Source organism: Solanum pennellii, chromosome 8, assembly GCF_001406875.1.
Source record: "Solanum pennellii chromosome 8, SPENNV200".
Lineage (NCBI taxonomy): Eukaryota > Viridiplantae > Streptophyta > Magnoliopsida > Solanales > Solanaceae > Solanum > Solanum pennellii.
Window position 1 is genome coordinate 3,778,604 of NC_028644.1, and position 19,383 is coordinate 3,797,986.

General features: G+C 28.9%; 1 protein-coding gene and 1 long non-coding RNA gene across 2 annotated transcripts; one reads left to right on the plus strand and one right to left on the minus strand.

Moving 5' to 3' along the window:
- The first annotated feature begins 5,093 nt into the window (after positions 1-5,093).
- Positions 5,094-12,368, plus strand: LOC107026994. The gene is made up of 11 exons (XM_015228147.2): positions 5,094-5,219; positions 6,737-6,849; positions 7,340-7,461; positions 8,631-8,842; positions 9,777-10,058; positions 10,290-10,348; positions 10,518-10,554; positions 10,925-10,996; positions 11,108-11,258; positions 11,369-11,500; positions 11,632-12,368. The coding sequence occupies exons 2-11, from the start codon at positions 6,747-6,749 to the stop codon at positions 12,043-12,045; spliced, it is 1,584 nt and encodes a 527-aa protein (XP_015083633.1). The 5' UTR covers positions 5,094-5,219; positions 6,737-6,746; the 3' UTR covers positions 12,046-12,368.
- Positions 12,369-12,711: 343 nt separating this feature from the next.
- On the minus strand, positions 12,712-18,116 carry LOC114078479. The gene is made up of 3 exons (XR_003580157.1): positions 17,933-18,116; positions 17,759-17,839; positions 12,712-13,109 (listed from the first exon to the last, which is right to left on the minus strand). It is a non-coding gene; the product is annotated as an uncharacterized LOC114078479 (long non-coding RNA).
- Between the last annotated feature and the right edge of the window lie 1,267 nt (positions 18,117-19,383).

Genomic DNA, 19,383 nt, shown 5'->3' on the forward strand with positions numbered 1-19,383 from the left:
AAAAATATGAAATAATGGAGTGATAATTGATACATTCATTTTTGACAAAAATAAGAAATTAATAAAAAGAAAATTTCTCAAGAATTTTGAGAAAATCAAAAGATAAATAAGATTATTCTTATGTTGGTAAAAAAGATAGACTGAGAGAGAACAACGTCATTAGATCATTTTTATCATTTTATCCTAAACAAATACTTTTGTACTTCAATTATTGACCAAATAAATCTCAAAAACTTGAGAACATCAAATATTAATAATAATAAAAACCAAATATATGAAGAGTACAAAGTTTCATATAGATAAACATTTTTTTTTATAAATCATATTATATTATAAAAATAATGAATTAATTTTACATTCTCATGTTCGTTCATAATAGTTATTAAAAGTTGATATATATGGCTATAAAAGTATATATACATGCTTTATTGAGTAGCATACATGTGTGTGTCAACTTTCTTTTCATAACATAATTTTTTAAAAACTACAAAAAGAAGAAGAAAAAATCCATAAAACAAAAATCAAGTTAACTAATCAGATAAAAACGTTAAAGAATATTTAATTATGATTAAAGATAAAGGTAGAATCTTGTTATCAACATAACATAATTCTTTAAAAACTACAGAAAGAAGAAAAAAATCTTTGCAAACTACAAAGAGAAGCAAGTGAAAAAAATCTAACAGTATTTTCTAAAAAAAAATTGTGATTCATATTATCGTGAATTCAATAATAATGATATTGAATGTATAATTGCAACATAGAAAAAATGATAATCATATTAGGCACATCAAATAGTTTACCTTGTATAATCGAATTGCAATAGAAATATTTAACAATCTTCATCTTTTAAAATCATATCAAAGAAGACAAAAAACTAACTAATAAAAGAGATAAAAGACAAAGAATAATGAAAAATGTAAAAAGAAAAAAAAATCAATCACATATGTCCCAAAATAGGTTTTTATAAGTGTGATATTGAGATATCATAAATTTGAATATTAAATTATTTGAGGGTTTTGAATATGAACGGTTAGGAGTTATGAACTTTATTATTATTTATTAAGAGTAAAATTAATGTGATTGAAGAGGTAAGAAAATAAAATAATTAAAAGAAATAAAAGAAAAATGTCAATAAAACAAAAAAAAAAGATAAATAAGAATGAAGCTCTTAGAGAGTTTCACATCATCGTTTTCATATTCAAATATATATAAATATATAGATTACGCTTATGCTCAGTCATTTTAGCTATTAAACATATTTATATTTAGTTTCTCATAACTCATCTCAATATCAAGTGTTAGTTTGGAATCACAAATAACTCTAAGCACCGTACTACTACTACTACTACTAAGAGATAGTTTCGAATAGTGACACTATCTCTTTGGACCTCAACATTTGATCAAGTTGCAATTGCCAAAAATTACTTAGATTTTGATTTTAGGCCAAAGAAAAATTAAAAATAAGCCAAAGCCCCTACTTTTACGTTTTCATGAAAGGTTATAATATAAAATTATATGATGTATCAAGTATATCAAAAGGACTTTCACTATTTACATAACATCACTATTTCTTTCGTATTGGAGTTGGGCAATTGTATCAAATGTAGAATTTTGCATTCATACTTAAAAATAGAATTTTAATGAGTAAATATATAGCTTATGTTTGTCTAGTTATATAGATTTTCCTATTTTTATAAGCCTATTCAACATACTTTAAGTGTATATTTTAATTGATTACTATGTGTTTGAAAAAAATTACAATAAGAAACCTACGCAGATGGGTCGTTGTATTTCTCTGACTTTTGACTTTTCTTTGACGAAAATAGTTCTCAAAAAGTGTCTCTACACCTTCTTTCTCCTTTTTTTTTTTTAATTTAATTAGTTTAATTTAAGTTGTATTTAATTATAAACATTTATTTAATAAAATGAAAATTTCTCTTTCTTTAATATTTTTAACTTTTTAATTTGTGTATTTTGTTTATAATAGTAAGATATATGTGTGTGAAGTAACGTGTATCTGTTTTAGCGTGTTTCCTTTATTAATAAGAGAGACTTCACGCTGAAGCAGGCACGTCAATGAAGACGGCTTCTTCAGCAAAAAATTAAAAAAATTATTTCTTTTGTTCTACTTAAATTTAGATACTGTATAATTTTTTAAAATTATGAAATATGTTTTAGACTTTTAGCTATTACTTTTAATTTTGAATGCATATTATTAAATAATAGCTTTATTATTTTGAATGTTGTTAATATTTGTGTATATCATGTAATTACTTTGAGTAAAAAAATTAATGATAGCTGACGAAAAATACTTTAATTATAAACATTTTAATAATTAACAACTTAATAATTTAAAAATTATATTAAAATTTATTTAATTTTCTAAATTCTATCTATATCACATAAATTAAAATTAAAAAAAATAAATATTGAGTTATGCTAGCATGGATACTTGTGTCTAGTATATATATAAGGTAAACATATTAATTTTTGATGTATTAAATATTAGGATTTTTAATAGAGTTCAAATAAAAAGATTATTCAATATCAAAATAGTTGGAATTCTTACATATTACATATATAAGGAAAGATTTAATAATTATAACTTTGATTAAGAATACCTAACTTAATGCATGTGCATTGCACGTGTATGTAGACTTAGAAATTATAAATTACAATCTTTTATTAAAGTAAGAGCGAGATAAAAATTTAAAATTTAAAATTCAAAGTTATTATTAATTATTAACACATCAAAATAATAAATAAAGCAAAAGAACGAAAAATAATATTTTTTATTTATAAGCATGAGATCTATACTAATACAATCTAATAAAAACTATTAGCATATGAGTGCATTTTATATTTGTAACAATAAGATTAGATGATCTCAGACGACATATATTTGAGCTATTAGATAAAAAAAATAAAAATTGTGAGCTATTTTATGCCTAATTTTAGTCCATGTTATGTTATTATCACAAAATTTCAAAAAATTTAAATTGTATTCGAGTTATTATATGCCAAAATATAGAATATGGACTCTTTTATACCAAATCTTAGGCCATGTTAGGATGACAAAATACCTAATTTTTCCCTTAAGTGATTTTTTTTTTCGTTTTTTTTTAATGATGTATCTTGTTTAAAATATATATTTCTGTTACTATATATTTTTAGGATTTTAATTTTAAATATTATAAAGATAATCAATAATAAATAATAATTTTTTTATACTTAAATGTCTATTAATAATAATTAAAAAAATAATCAACATTTGTAAGGATTTTCGATCTTTAAATAAATATAAATAGATAGTTTATTGATATTTATTAATTGTTATTTTAGGAAAATATTATCTAACTTGCTGATGTACTTGAGTTCGTAAACCTTTTGACACATCGCAATACCAGCTTCCACACGTTTTCCTACCCAAGAAAAATCGCAAAATAAATAAATTAAATTTAAATTATAATTATGATTAAAAAGAAATTTCATACCAAATAAATAAGAGTTTTGAGTTTTATTCCCTAAATTGATATTTAAGTCAATTTTTGAAACAATTACACATAAAATTTTAAAATAATCACTAATTAAATATTTACTAAAATAAGGAGAAACTACATTAATTAGACATAATCTATTACCATATATACTATTATTATCTATATTTTAAAAATATTACGTATCTTAAGCTTTTTGTATCATATATTAAAGAAGATACACCTAAATACATGTATTTTTATTAGTAGATACACTAAAATAGGTATAGATGTGAAAGTCAGGTATCCTAAATACAAACGAATCACACTAGATATTCACTAAATACATATACGTAGCTGTTGTGATTCACATGTATACATAGGATAGTGACGAGTGAGATGGGAGAAAGGCAAGCAGATTTGGTATTTATCCCAAAAACATGTAAATCCACTTGAATATTATGTATCTAAAATAAATTATACCTAATTTTAACTCATATATCTCGAGATACATGTAAACGTATTTAAATACACTAAAATTTAATAAATTTCATAATATTATAAACTAAAAACATATTTAAATAGTTACCTTTTAAACTAGTTATATTTATATAAGTTCCCTAAAATAATAACCAATACATAGAGCCAGTGTCCAAAAGGTCATTGCCTTGACCATGAAAAGACTTTCTTTCTTTTTGACTAATTGAATAAATTGACTATAGTTAATTACATTTTGCACTCAATACCCCAACCTCTACCAACCCCTCCTTTATTTGGTGCTCATATCCATTTTATTTTTAAAATGAAAGAAAAAAAATCATATGAAAAAGGAATAAGTCTTTCGAAAACTCCACTTTTATTTCACCATAAGAAAAATGAATAGTTTTCCAAAAACTCTATTTTTATTTCTATCAAATATAATCTTAAGAAAGAAAAATATGTTTGACATTAAGGAATAACATATGTACTATATTTCACAAATGAAATTTGAAAAGGGATATAATATATACAGACTTTATACCTATCTCATATGACAGTAAAAATTAATATTTCACTAGTAAGCTACATATGTACATAACATAGCCAAAGAATTGGTAAAATTTGTTTTATATTTGATGTAGATTGTTATGGTTATATAATAAAAAATGTTAGAATTATTAAATAGTGATCATAAATAATGTATTATGTCTTTTTTAGAAATATTAAAAAGGAAATATTATCATGTAAGCTAAAATAGAAAGATAATAATTAATTTAGGTATTAGAAGGAATTAATTAAGAATTAGTTCTTGTTAATAAGTTAGGATGAAAAAAGGGGGATGTTTTACCCCATGTTTATTTTAAAACTAATAGTATATGGTGAATTATATTGCTAACCATTTTTGACTAAAATTTCATTAACTTTTACTTTTTTTATTTCAAAGTACACAAAAGTGGATGGCTGCTGTTATTTTAATTAAATATATAAAAATAAAAGACATATTTGATCTTTTTCTTATTGTGAAATTGAACTTTCCCTTTTTCTCTACTAAAGCTATCTAGAAAATTCTTTCCATAATATACTTTTACCAAAAAAAAATGGATATGAAGAATTTTCATCTTATAAAGAAGTTTATATTATAAATATATATATAAGTCATTTATATATATTTCTACCTCATCTAATAAAAAAAAAGAAGGCTCTCTCTTTGAATTGTGTTAGCTGAAGAAGAAAACCAGTTACAAGTTTTGTTTATATTCTCAGGTGACAATTAATTTAATTATTCCATTGTGTGTGTGTGTTTATGCTTCTTTTTTTTTTTTTTATCTCACTCTTATTTATGTGATTTCACAAAAAAAAAAAAAGAATATCGTTTAATAAATTCTGTAGCTAAATAGCAAATTTTGTCATTATAATTCAATTTAGTGATTGGTAAGTGGAAATTTGTTAGCTATGAGTTGTTTAGCGATGAAATTTATAGATAGTTTTAAGTGTGGTTGGACATAAGATTACTCAAGAATTGAAGAAATCTTAATCAATTAATAAACTTGTAGCTTCATGATGATATAATAAATAAACATGTTGAAATCCAAAAAGATAAATAAAATCGAACCATTTTTTTCGAGAGAGGTCACCTTTTTTGTCATCGATCTTCTATTTTTAGTCGATTGCTCTATGACAGACTTTTCTTTTTCTTTGATTCTGTTCCGCTCGTTTACTAATAATAATTTTAAAATGATTTTTGATCTCCAATTCTCCTTTATTTCAATATGTTTTCTTCCATCTGTCATGCAACAAAAGGTTAGTGTCTGGAACAAAGAGTTTGGTTAGATCATAAATCTCTAGCACTACCATAAAAAAAGACATTTAATTGTAATAATATTTCTTTTTTAGTATTATCGTAAAAAAGTTACACTAATTATGTTAATAAGATAATATTTAGAGTAAATATTGCTAAAACTTTTAGGAATATTTATGTATAGTATTAGTTATAAATATTTATATTTTTTTACTGTCACAAAAACATAATATAACGATAATACTTTTTACCTTGAGTGTCAAACTTAATGCATCTGAGCTTAAAATCAACAGATATAAGCCATGCTCATAGTGCACATGCTTTATTTAGAGCGAACAATAAAGAATGTGTTAATTAATTAATGGCGAAGCTAAAATAAATATATAAAAAGATTCATAAAATTATTCATGCTTTTAATAGAGTATGATTTTCTATGAAGAGACTTTAACTGAATCATATTCTTTTCTTTTATATTATATTATCTCGTATTTATATAATTTATCCTAACTTATTTAAAACGGAAACATACAATTTATATTGTTGTCATAGTCTAAAGTAGCTGGCCCTTTATTTGGGTTGGACTTGTGAATTTGTGTGAATTTGGTGAAGGTGTAGTTAGGTGTCAATCCTATATGAGTAGCTAGCTAGGTAGAAGAAATAAATTGATGAATTTAATGATCAATCATTTTTTATTGATTTTTTTAGTTTTTTAAATTTGATATTAAATCAAAATAAAATAAATAAATTAAAACGAATACAGTAATTCGAGTGACACAAAAAAATATCCTTTTTTTTCTTTTTCTTTTTTAATAACTCTTTTTTGTGTGTGTATGTGTGCGTGAAAAGTATAGTTTAAATATTTTTATATTTTAGAACATTCTCTTTTGAAAAAACTAAGTCAAATTTGTCATTGTCGCAGTTAATTACAAGTTAATTATATATGGCTAACTTAATTAACAAGTTATTGATGACTAATTGGCAGTTGAATATATATGGAGTGGATTCAAAGAAGGCAAGTGACAATATCTTTACTACTTGTTGTTATTCTCATGGCCTTGAATATCAATAGTCTTCATGGAGGACTAATTGGTCCAGGTGAGAAGTCAAAATTCAAAATTTATTCACGATATTTATTACATCAAAAAATACACGTGTCATTTCTTGTCTTCCATACATATATAGAGAGAGAGATTCAAATTGTGATTTTGATCCTTTCATCCTAAACTATTTTAGCTTAATTAACATTCGAATTTAATCAAAAACTCAAATTTATAATTCGATTCATTTTAATCTGCTTAGTTGACATCCCTAATTTTTCACTGCTAAAACTCTCTCCGCTACACATTTGATACTTTTTAGTTTGTAATAATTAATTAAAGGTAAATTTTAATATCTTTGGTTTATTAAATTTATTATAAGTTAACTATCTTTACATACTAATATTTGCAATTTTCCACAAAGTAAACATATTTAAAATGATTAGATCCCCATTTTAAATTTTGGATTTTTGTTTTAGTTATTCTTTGACTTTTATATTTTCTTTTATTCTCAATCTTTCTCCAAAATAATATAATACATTTTGCAGAAAGAAAATTAGTTGAAATAGAAAAACAAACAGGATCTGATGACACTGTGAGGATTGATCCATTGAAAAATTTCAAAAAATACAGAGGAGGATTTGATATTACAGAAAAACACTATTGGAGCGTAAGTTATCATCTCTCATCTTGTTAAAGAATATTTGTTACATTATTGATGTGATTTAATCCACTATCACCTATTATTAAAATTACATCAATTATTATTTTTTTGAGAAAATTATTTTTATAATCATATATATAAGTAGTAGTATCGCGTATTTATCTACTTATTCTTGAATTATTATTAATTACTTTGTATATACATATATTACTGTGGTTATTTCGATTTTTGAGAAAATTATTTTTCCAATCATCATATATATAAGTAGTAGTATCGCGTATTATCTACTTATTCTTGAATTATTATTAATTACTTTGTATATACATATATTATTGTGGTTATTTTGATTTTTGAGAAAATTATTTTTCTAATCATATATATAAGTAGTAGTATCGCGTATTTATCTACTTATTCTTGAATTATTATTAATTACTTTGTATATACATATATTACTGTGGTTATTTCGATTTTTGAGAAAATTGTTTTTCCAATCATATATTTAAGTAATAGTATCGTGTATTATCTACTTATTCTTGAATTATTATTTCTTTGTATAAACATGTATTAATGTGGTTATTTTGATTTTTGAGAAAAAAAATTTTCTAATCATATATATATAAGTAGTAGTATCGTGTATTTATCTACTTATTCTTGAATTATTATTAATTACTTTGTATATACATATATTACTGTGGTTATTTCGATTTTTGAGAAAATTGTGTTTCTAATCATATATATAAGTAGTAGTATCGTGTATTTATCTACTTATTCTTGAATTATTATTAATTACTTTGTATATACATATATTACTGTGGTTATTTCGATTTTTGAAAAAATTGTTTTTCCAATCATATATATAAGTAGTAGTAATCGCGTATTATGTACTTATTCTTAAATTATGATTACTTTGTATATACATATATTACTGTGGTTAAATCAATTGGATTTTAATTTGTCTGATTTTTCTAATTTACAAACTAAGGTAGGGGTCTATGTCAAACTTCCTGATGTCACCAAAAATGAAAGTCTAGGTGATAATTAATGGGGAAAAAAAAAGGAAAATATCTATAACTTTTGTGAGATTTCAAGATGCATATTAGATACTCATAAATGTTTGTTGATTCATATAAAAAGAAATTAATTTGTAAAAAACTAAATTTTAATATTTGGTGCAGTCCACTATTTTTACAGGTATATATGGCTATGCTATTGCTGTGATATGGCTTTTATGTGGCTTAGGATATGGATTATTTCTTGTTGCTTCAACTTATTGTTGTTGCAAAAGAAACAAGAGAAAGCTCAAAAAGAGAACAACTTGTTGTTATAATAAACATGATTGCTATCTCTGGATTATTGTCTCAGCCATTTTCTTGACAATTTTAGCAATGTGAGTTTCTTACTTCACAAACTTGTTTGCATCAAAAGTTAAAAAGACATGTGCATATAATCATCTTATTTGAATCAGAGGCGGATTTAGGATGAATTCTATATAAGTTTCAATTGAATCATTTGCTAACTTAAGTTGTTTAGATTCTTCAAAATTATTGTCGCACTTATATCGACAAAATATGTGTGTTAGTGTGGATATAATAAGGAATTCGAACAACTGCTTCAAATATAGTATCAGGAAGTACTGATTGTAGAACCTTAATTTCCACCAATAAATTCAAATTGGGTATATAGTTGTATAATGTGTGAGAATGTTTTTTTTTGAGTTTTAGACATGAAAAAATTCTTGATAGATTAGTATGCACAGATGCATGCATCTAAATAACGACATCTTCGTCGACATAATTACACTATATATGTATATGTCGTATCTATGCACATATACATGTATCTGGATAACTATATCTTCATCTTCATGTTTTTTTAAATATGTATCTATGCACAGATGCACTAGATACATCAATTTATTTTTTTATACTAGAATTTAATACTGGATACAGTAGATGAAATTGTTGTACATAGATACACCGAATACATCCGTGCATATTTGATACTTGATACACAAATACAAGAAAGTGTTAAACACATTTACATTCTTAAACACAAATATACGAGGAACGAGAGAGACGAGATACATTCTCTAGATACAGTGTATCTAGATGCAAATATATTTATATATATGCTAACTAGCTCTAGACATAAAATTATTTATCAAACATAAAATTCAACCTCTAGATTCACACACAGTATCAAATACCCCACGCTCATAAAGATTGAACAACATGATTGCTATCTAGCTCAAAACATACACACGCATTCTGAACATACTAACTTTAGATTCTAGATTCGCCTCTGATACAATTTCTTTGCAGAATTGCAACAGGGTTGGTTCTAGGAGGGAATGGGAATTTCCATTCAAGAACAGATAAAGTAGTGGATATAATAATTGATACAGCAGATGGAGCATCAGAGACAATTTATACTACAACTAAAGCTATGAGAGAAATGAATAGTGGATTAGAAGGGACTGAAATAGGTCAAGAAGCTTCTAATTTCTTAATTCCAACTTCTAGAAGACTTGATACACAAGCTGATGACATAAGTAGAGAAGCCAGAAAAAATAGGAGATTAATTGAAAAACTCCTCAACATAGTGTAAGTCTCTCTCTCTCACTCACTCACTCTTCGCGCTTCGACTGACGTAGATATGTGGTTTTTAACCTTTAATTTTTTCATTATTCTAACGTCAAACTTCTTTATTGTTTTACATAAATATATGGTATAATTATAATCACAATTTTAAGAAACAAAAGTTTAATTTTTAAATTTCATGTCAAATTAAATTATGTTACGTTATATTAAAAATATGTGTTTCTATATTTACAGGTACATAGTGACTATAGTGATTATTTCTCTTAACTTGGTTGCTCTAATTGCTCTCTCAGGTAAAACAGTATGTATTTTTTATTTATGTTTTTGCTTAGACCAAATCCATGTTAGTATTTTACTATAAAGTTTAGTTGGAATTTATCTTCTCTAACTATAGATGTCTAATATCATTACAAATTTAGATATAAATACATTGTCATAACATTATAATCTTTTTAATTGCAGTATTTGGGATACTCAAATTTAGAACCACCCTTAAATTGTAAGTATCTATTTTTATTATATATGTCATAATCAATCTAAGAAAGAATAAACTTTATATTTATTTAATATGCTCATATATAGTCCAATAAAATTACAAATAATAAATCAGTCATTTGCCCCTATTTTGTGTTGGTCTATAATTTTTACCTCTAAAAACAAATAACGTATTTCAGTAGCGTAATTCGCATTATAATATTCCACAACTTAAGTTATATTTCGTGTCCTTAAAGAATATATGTTCAAGTGGGCATTAATTTGATTTCTAGAAGCAAAAATTAAAGGCAGATTTATTTAAAAAACAAAACGTGCGACTAATTAAATTACATTGATCAAGCTTCTTACACATTTTTTTTTTAAATTGAATGCAGGCTCATTGCATTATGCTGGATCTTTACAGCTCTGTGCTGGTTCCTTTTTGGGATTTATTTTTTCATAGACAAGTATGAAAACTATTCATTCTCAATTAGTTCTTATTTCAAAACTTTATAATATACTTTGAATTCTAATAATAATAATAATAATATATATATTGGGTCATATAATTTTTGCAGTTTTGCTGGAGATACATGCACTGCACTAGAAAATTTTCAATCAGATCCCTATAATAGCAGTTTGAGTTCAATTCTTCCCTGTGATGAATTGGTTTCAGCTGAATCAGTCCTTCTTGATGTTAGTCAAGGGGTACATCAAATAGTCAACGAGGTTCGCTCGCTACTAAAAAATCACTATTTTTCGTTACAAATTTCTCATCAAAAAATGTTTAGTGACTATTTCCACAGTTAATTTTGATTGAATCAATTTGAAAATTGCAGGTGAACCAAAAGTTATCTATAGAATATGGAAATGTTGCACAAATTTGTAATCCTTTCTCTGGTCCACCACAATATAACTACGAGCCAGGGAACTGTTCCTCTACTACGATTCGCGTAGGAGACCTTCCTCGGGTAAGTACAAGTAATTTCTACATAATCGAGAGTTTAATTTCACGTATGGTCATCATGAACGTTGTTCAGTTACTTTAATGTGACAAACAATACTACTTTTGATCTGAAACCTCTATTTTCTTTTCATGAAGATATTCAAGATGTTAACCTGCACTGATCCAACTTGCACTGGAGGAGTCATGATCTCTCCTCGAGATTTCAACACAGTCGAGGCTTACACAACCGCGGTCCAGAAAATCCTCGATGTGTACCCTGGAATGGAGAATCTAACTCAATGTGACACAGTGTTTAATGCATTCGATGATATCATTGACAATCACTGCAAACCATTGAAGAAAAGCGCGCATTTGGTATGGGGAGGACTTGTTTTCCTCTCAGTAGTAATGGTAACGTTAGTCCTCGTGTGGTCATTCGAAGCACACCATGAAGAGAATCATAACAACTTAGATAGCTCTATCAAGCCTCATTCTGTAGAACCAGATATGATGGAATTAGGTATGCGGAAAGAAGCCAATACTGGCTCAAATCCTGTTTCAGACATGTAAATAATACAATAGAGCATAGGCATTTTAATAGAAGCAAAGATTCAACAATCTCCCGGACAACAGAGTCATCATTGTTACGAGGTTAGAGAGCATCCTACACAAAGCGGCCTTTCATTCTTTTAGGGGACCAAAAAATGCGTCTCCTTGTGGAAGAAAATGTGGTAAGAGTTATAGGACCATATATTTCTTTATATATATACTGTATAGAAAATTCTTGTTTCTTCACAAGGTTAAAGAAGCCAGCTATGGGGATGAACCCCTCAAGTGGCATGGATTAAATTTTATAAAGCAAGAAAAGGTCTGCTTGGTAAATTTCATCATGGTCATTCTGCCTGGATATATACTATATAGTTTTTTTGTTAAATATTATGTCTGTCAAACTTAGTATGCATCAGATACATGGTAGTGTACAACGGTATAACTAACCGCTAATAAAGTTCTGGGTAGGGGAGTAAATACAATAACAATAACATGTACCAGTGAAATCCTACAAATGGAGTTTGAAAAGAGTAGAGTATACGCACCTTAATCTTACGTTGTGGAGGTAAAGAGACTGTATTCCGAGAAACCTCAGCTTTAGTACAACAAATCAAAGTAGGTATGAAGAAGGTAAAGAACAATGAAGAAAGATAACTAATAAGAGAATAGTAACAATCACAAAATCCATAAGCAATTGAGCACCCTACTTTTTATAGAGACAATCTAGACGCTTCAACTTGGCACAGGTGTGTCTCGTTAACACTTTTTAACTTTGAAAATGCACATCTAGAACACACCTTTAAAGGTACACATTTTTGTTAAATTGTCAGAAAATATCATGTTGAAAACCACAGACCTCCAAATAAAAATGTATAACAATCTTGTTTAAACTTAAGGGAGCATCCCCAATCACAACTGGATTATAAATTTGCAACACCAAAGGAAAATATAAAAATTTCATTTCCTTATTTGCATATTGTCCGTTGATATCAGACATCACCAAGATACATAATCAAAAGAAACAGTATCCATCCATGCTGAAGAACACGATCTGACGATGGTGCTACACTTCAGTTTCCTTCATCCTACAAGAAAAAGGCAGAAGAGCTGTAAGATCATTAAGTATTAACAATCTAAGCAAAACTCAGTAAACTGAAGCAGTTAGCCAAGTAAAAGAGCAGCAAATGGACAACGATGATCTCAACTCAAGAGCGAAAACAGTCAGATCTGATGCTCTCATCCAAAACAAATCCATACTCTAAATCAGACTATATGTTAAAAATGGGTCTAACTTGACCCCAAAGCTAACTAATGAAGTGAGGACTGCCTACGATTTGCGATAACAACTCATCCTCAAGCAATGTGAAACATTCTTCTTTTTCTTTTTGGTTCTAAAAAGGTGATATGGTGTTTTCAGTAGCAAAGTCAATCAAGAAATAAATCAACAAACACCATTTAGTGCCTTCAGGCACAAACCCAAAGAATGGAGCATTGTATGTATCCTGCCAACAATGATGACCAAACTGTTAAAAGTGTGATGCCCTGAAAACAACAGAGCCACATACACCAAGAAAGAAGCTATGCTAAAAGCATCAGTGCGTGATATCTTTTTCATCATTGTCCCTCCTCTGCCCATGGGTCTAAATGAGTTAGCAACACAGTAACAACCAGTACTATAATTGCCACGTCCATTGTAACAGCAAAGTACTTCAAGTACGAGAAACACTTGGTGAAACAAAAGACATTTTGAATAATTGAATATGTGAAATTGGTGGGTGGAAATAAATATAAAAGAGAAAGGACCAAGTGAAGTGCCACAGAGCTGCTTCAAAAAAAATTCACGCATCACTTTGCCCCTTGCTCAAATTCCTGGCGTGTAAAAACACCCTCGTTTTACAAATGGCTGCATTCATTAGTTTTCATGAAACAAGTAAAAGAAAAGGGACGGGAGGGACACAACGAATTCTTCTGGTCCATTTGGGAAAATACTATTCATCTATTCTACAGTAAGTTATCAAAGATCTTAGAAATTATGTAAGTAAAACTTTTTGGAGGGGGAGACTGCACTTTGATGTAGTAGACTAATGGATATATAGAAGTAAATGTTACCTTTCTCAAAACAAAAAGCAACCAGGTCTGGAGCAGAACAGTTACAGGACAAGCCAAGGCTCGTCATCAAAAGAGGTTTGAGTTTGCACACCATTAGCAGATGGGAAAAGCGGATAATTTATAAGTATGCCAAATAAATCCCATGAGCCAGAAAGCTATACAGTTTGTGACACTCCTAGAAGTAATTCAAATTCATACATGTGATGGAAAGTTGACAGCACCATCAAACAGACTTGGAAGATCATACCTGCAGAAAGTTTTTGGAGTATTTGGAGGGAAAGGAATAGAAGATGGTTTGATGGTCTATCAATTCCTTTACAGTCTCTTGCTGGATGCCTAATCTGTCTGTACAATTGGGTCAGTATGTGCACGGTAGATTCCCAATTATTGTTGCTTGTACTTCTGTAACTAAAATGCATCTTCTTGATGCCTTTAATGAAAGATTTACTTCATTAAAAAAAAAACAAAGGCGCAGGGTCTAGAAAGGCTGGAGGTCATGAATTTGCCTGAACTTGAGGTAGTTGTTGTTGCTTCAAAAGATAAATTCTCTCCATAAATAGCGACAAGCAGTGTAGGTCAAATCCATGAAGGAAGGAAGAGAGAGATGAAGAATCAGACAAGGATAGAGGAAGACAGAGACCACACAATCGAGTATCTCTTCCCCAGGGTCTAGAAACACAAAGTAGCTACTACCACTTCAAAAGACAGAGTCTATGTCCATAAATGACAACAGTCAATGGAGGTAGAAGCCAAGGATAGAGGTAGAGAGAGAATGAAAAGTCAAGTACCTGCCCCCCCCCCCCCCNATATTTTTTTCATATTTTTCCTATTTTTTTATTAATCAATTACTCATTTTCGGAATTTATCGAAAGAAATAAAAATTAAACAAAATTGTTGAAAATCGTCGGATAATTTATTTAAAAGGGGGTTGATTTATGGGTCGGATTAGGTGTTTATGAGTCCGAATATCTTTTCATTTTCATATAAATGTCATGTGGTAAGGTCAAAATGACATGGCAAATCCATGTGGCATTTAAAGAAATTAAAAATGAGTTGGATATGTCCAACATGACAACTAACGCCCATAAGGGCATATTTGGACCAAAAGTTGGATGACGAGGGCATGAGTGAACCAAACTTTAAACGGAGGGTATATCTAGACCTTTTCGAATAGTTTAGGGGCATATTTGACCCTTTTCCCATTAAATAATTGGACTTTTTACCATTAGTAGAGTTTACAATTTCAAAATTCAAAGAGTATCCTCTAATTCTTCTCATTAAATATCATTTAACATTTTGATAACTAAAACTTGAATTTAATGGACTTAGATTTTAATTCACCTTCAAATTATAGTTTGTACAAGGGCTGATGGCTGATTATTGTCAATACTCGATTGTCAGCGAAGTTTGTAACCTATATGGTCTTCAACAAGAGTGAACGGGTAGAATCTCTAACCCATTCCATTACCTCTACAGACTTAAGAAGGGGAGGAGGTAAACATCGAAAGAGAGAACTAGAATTAGATTTAGTAATTGAGAAGAGAAGACAAAAATAAACATTTTACCAATGTGTGGGCAATGTATGTTCAATATTTGAGTGAACTAAAACATGGCATGGTGTTAACTTACTACATCCATGTAGCTCTCACATGGTCATACAGACATATCAACTGTAAAGGCCACAAGGTTTACACTTTAATCTCTTAAAAGCTCAAAACCATTAGGGGTCGTTTCGTTGGGAACAACTTATCCAGAATTAGTTTCTTGGGGTTAGCTATCCTAGGATATGTATATGGGATAACTTATCCCATCACTATAATATAGATGGTGGAATAAGTTATCCCAAACATGACAACCAAACAAGATATAAAAATTTTATCTCATCACTATTTTCTTACCCATCACTTTTTATTTTTCTCTCTCACACCAAACGACCCCTTATAACTTTTAAATTTCAACTCCCAAAAGCTTTAGCCATGTGACCACCTGGTATATTCATTGTGACAACCTGGTATATTCACTCTTCGATTTCAGCTAAACCTTTTTGAGTTCTCACAGAACTTAGGCCACAACTACTGTTAGCTCAACTCTTATATAGGCCATAAAATACAATCTGATATCATCTAAGAGAAATGATGGCTAAGTTTGTGTAAATATCAGCCTTTAGAGGGCTTTTATTTCACAAGAAAACTGCATCAGTGATTCCAACTATGAAACTGCAAGCTTTCACGTTTCTTTCTTTAGGCAAGAATATTGTACATAGTTTTGCATCTCTGTGATAGAAAATTTATATCTTAGCCTAATAGAGGTATGAAAATCACGAACCGTTATGTTTGAGTAAAAGCAATCAGGGTTTTACACTAGGGACGACATGGCACGCCTTTTTGAAGTTGCCCCGCCTCGCCCGAAAAAGGCGATGACCCCTCGCCTCGCCTTATCGCCAAAGGCGAAAGGCAAGCGCCTTTCATAACACTATTCTATAGAGAAGCTATAAGACCGAAAATGTTATATGGTGTGAATGATTGGCTACAAAGATCCAACATATCCATAAAATGTTGCAGAAATATGGATGTTATGATGCAGGTGTGGTCTTACCAGATTATATAAGATTAAAAATGACCACATTCGCTAGAAGATACAAGTAGCACGCATTGAGGATAAATGTGAGAAGGTCGCTTGAGATGGTTTCGACATGTTCTGTGTCGACCTACCATGCACTGATCATTAGGTGTTAAACTATGGTAAGTGAAGGTGAGAATTTTAGACTTGTATGAGAATTTCTAATATTATTATTATGATTGTTATTTTTGATATAGTATTACTACTATCAGATATATAACTTCTGTTACTATTTGTTGTACCTTGTCATTCGGTTAACGTATTATTTAGTTGTAAATATTGTACTAAATGATTTGTCATGCTTTATATAGTATTTTACCCTGACCTCTTCCCTTCCGTTATTTCCTTCTACATACTGCTTTGGACTATTTCTCTCGAGTGTCTATTGAAAATAGTCTCTCTGGCCGCAAGTTAGGGGTAAAGTGAGTGTAAGTTCAACCATGTCCAGACCCCACCTTGTGGAATTACACTGGGTATGTATTGTTGTTGTTATATATAATTAACTTACTTTTCACTTCTATTTTTTTTGTATTGTGATGACGTGAAGTAATCTTAAATGAAGAAGTTAGGATTCATATAATCGACCCAACTTGTTTTGGTGTTGATGCGTAATCATTATTGGCGGTGGTGGTATTTTGGCCAACTTACATGTACCTCAACTAAACGAGGATAACACTGGAGCAAGCCAACATCAGAAAATTCTCACAAGAGGTCAGACCACAATAAAAATCCATATTTCTCAAGGTGTGAATATGCTGATATCAGAAAAACACATTTCACTATACACATCTAAGCTCAATGTTCTGGTGTGCACAAAATGTCAATATCCTTCTCAGAAATATCAATTCATTTTTATTTTGCTGAGCATTTTCCTTTTTGACAAGAACTAAACAAAGCTTAATTCCAGTGAAATGTGCTTATCAATAACCAACCATACTAAAAAACATAAACTAACAACGATTTCCATTATTTTCTATATAATACCCAAAAAAAAAAAATAGATTACCTGCTGAGTATTAGGAATATCATGAACCGCTGATTCAAGATTGGAAACCCTAGTCCCCAATACACCGAATTTCTCCTCCAACTAAAAATAAAAATGAAGAAAAATTGAAAACCTAAATCAACATTGAAAAAATTTCACAAAAACAATAATAATAATAAAGGTAGAGAAAAATACTTGGGAAGAAAGAGAGAGTTGATGAGCCCATAGATCTCTGAATATGAATTGAGACATTGCAGCTGAAGCTGAAGTGAAACCTATTGTAAACCATACCAATCTTATTCGCATCATCTTCTCCTCCTTCTTTTTTCTTTTGATTAGCCCTTTTCAAATTAGTAGAGCTTTGATTTATTTATTTTTTTCATTTTGGGATAATAACATAAAATGTCAACTCATAAATTCTACTTTGTCACGTACCTATAGTTTCATTTAATTTTAATTTGTAACAAATATTTCTCCCATTTGTTTTGAATCTCGATCGCCGCTCTCTGAAATTTTGCTCTCACTCTGTGTTCATCTCTCTCATTTTGTTTGTGTTTGTATAAAGCTGAGAGAATTGTATGTACAAATATAACGACATATCTCTTCGTCCTATACATTTATAATTATACAAATATAAATTTCTCATGCCTAGTTTTCTTTTATCTTTCTAGCTTTATACGAACTTTGTATTAAGCGAGAGAGAAATTTGATATACAAATACAAACGTTTTAATTCAATTCATCGTACACAAATTTAAATTTTATTCAAATTTAAATTTGATATACATATACAATCACTCGATTTTATACAAATAAAATGCCTGCAAATCAGACCATGTGATTCATACAAATCAAAAGCACACAAATAGCAAAATTGTAGCTATAGAGTGCTAATGATTTTTATGTTTGTTATTCCTAAAATTTGCTCATAGAAAAAAATGGTTATTCGACTATATTATTTATCAAAAATGGCCGACGCGGCCTTTTTTTCTTCTTTTGTGTCTTTTTTTCTTCATCATCGTATTCTTTGTTGCTTTCCTTTTTAAAAAAACTAAATTGATGTACTACAAAAATATATTGTTTCAAGTGAATTATATATTAAAAAACTTAAAATACGAGAGAATTTTATATTTAAATTTATAAATTGTTTAGAGGTGATTTTGAGTTGATTGGAGTTGATTAGTGTATAATTGAGTTATATTCAGTTTTGATTGTATCATAATGTATTATTAGTGTAAATTCATATATATTTAAGTTATATTCAACTTTTTAAGTTATCATAATATGTAGTCAATGTATACTTTCTATGATTTTTGACTTTTTTTTTAGTAAATCAAAACATGGCTATATTTATTGTAAACTAATTTTTCCATCAAATCTATTTGACTTTTTCTTCTCATTTTCTTAAATTATTTTTTGATTGAGTGTAACGACCTGTTTAGTCGTTTTGAGCAGCAGATTTTATTTCTTGAAAAACTGTGTGAGTCGACGGAACCCACGACGGACCGTCATGGACACGACGAGCCGTCGAGGGTGTCTCGTTCCAAAAGACTTAGACTTCTGAAATTTGGGTACTGAAATCGGCTCTCTGAACTTGGCGACGGACCTGCAGGACGAACCGTCGTGGGCACGACGGACCGTCGCAGG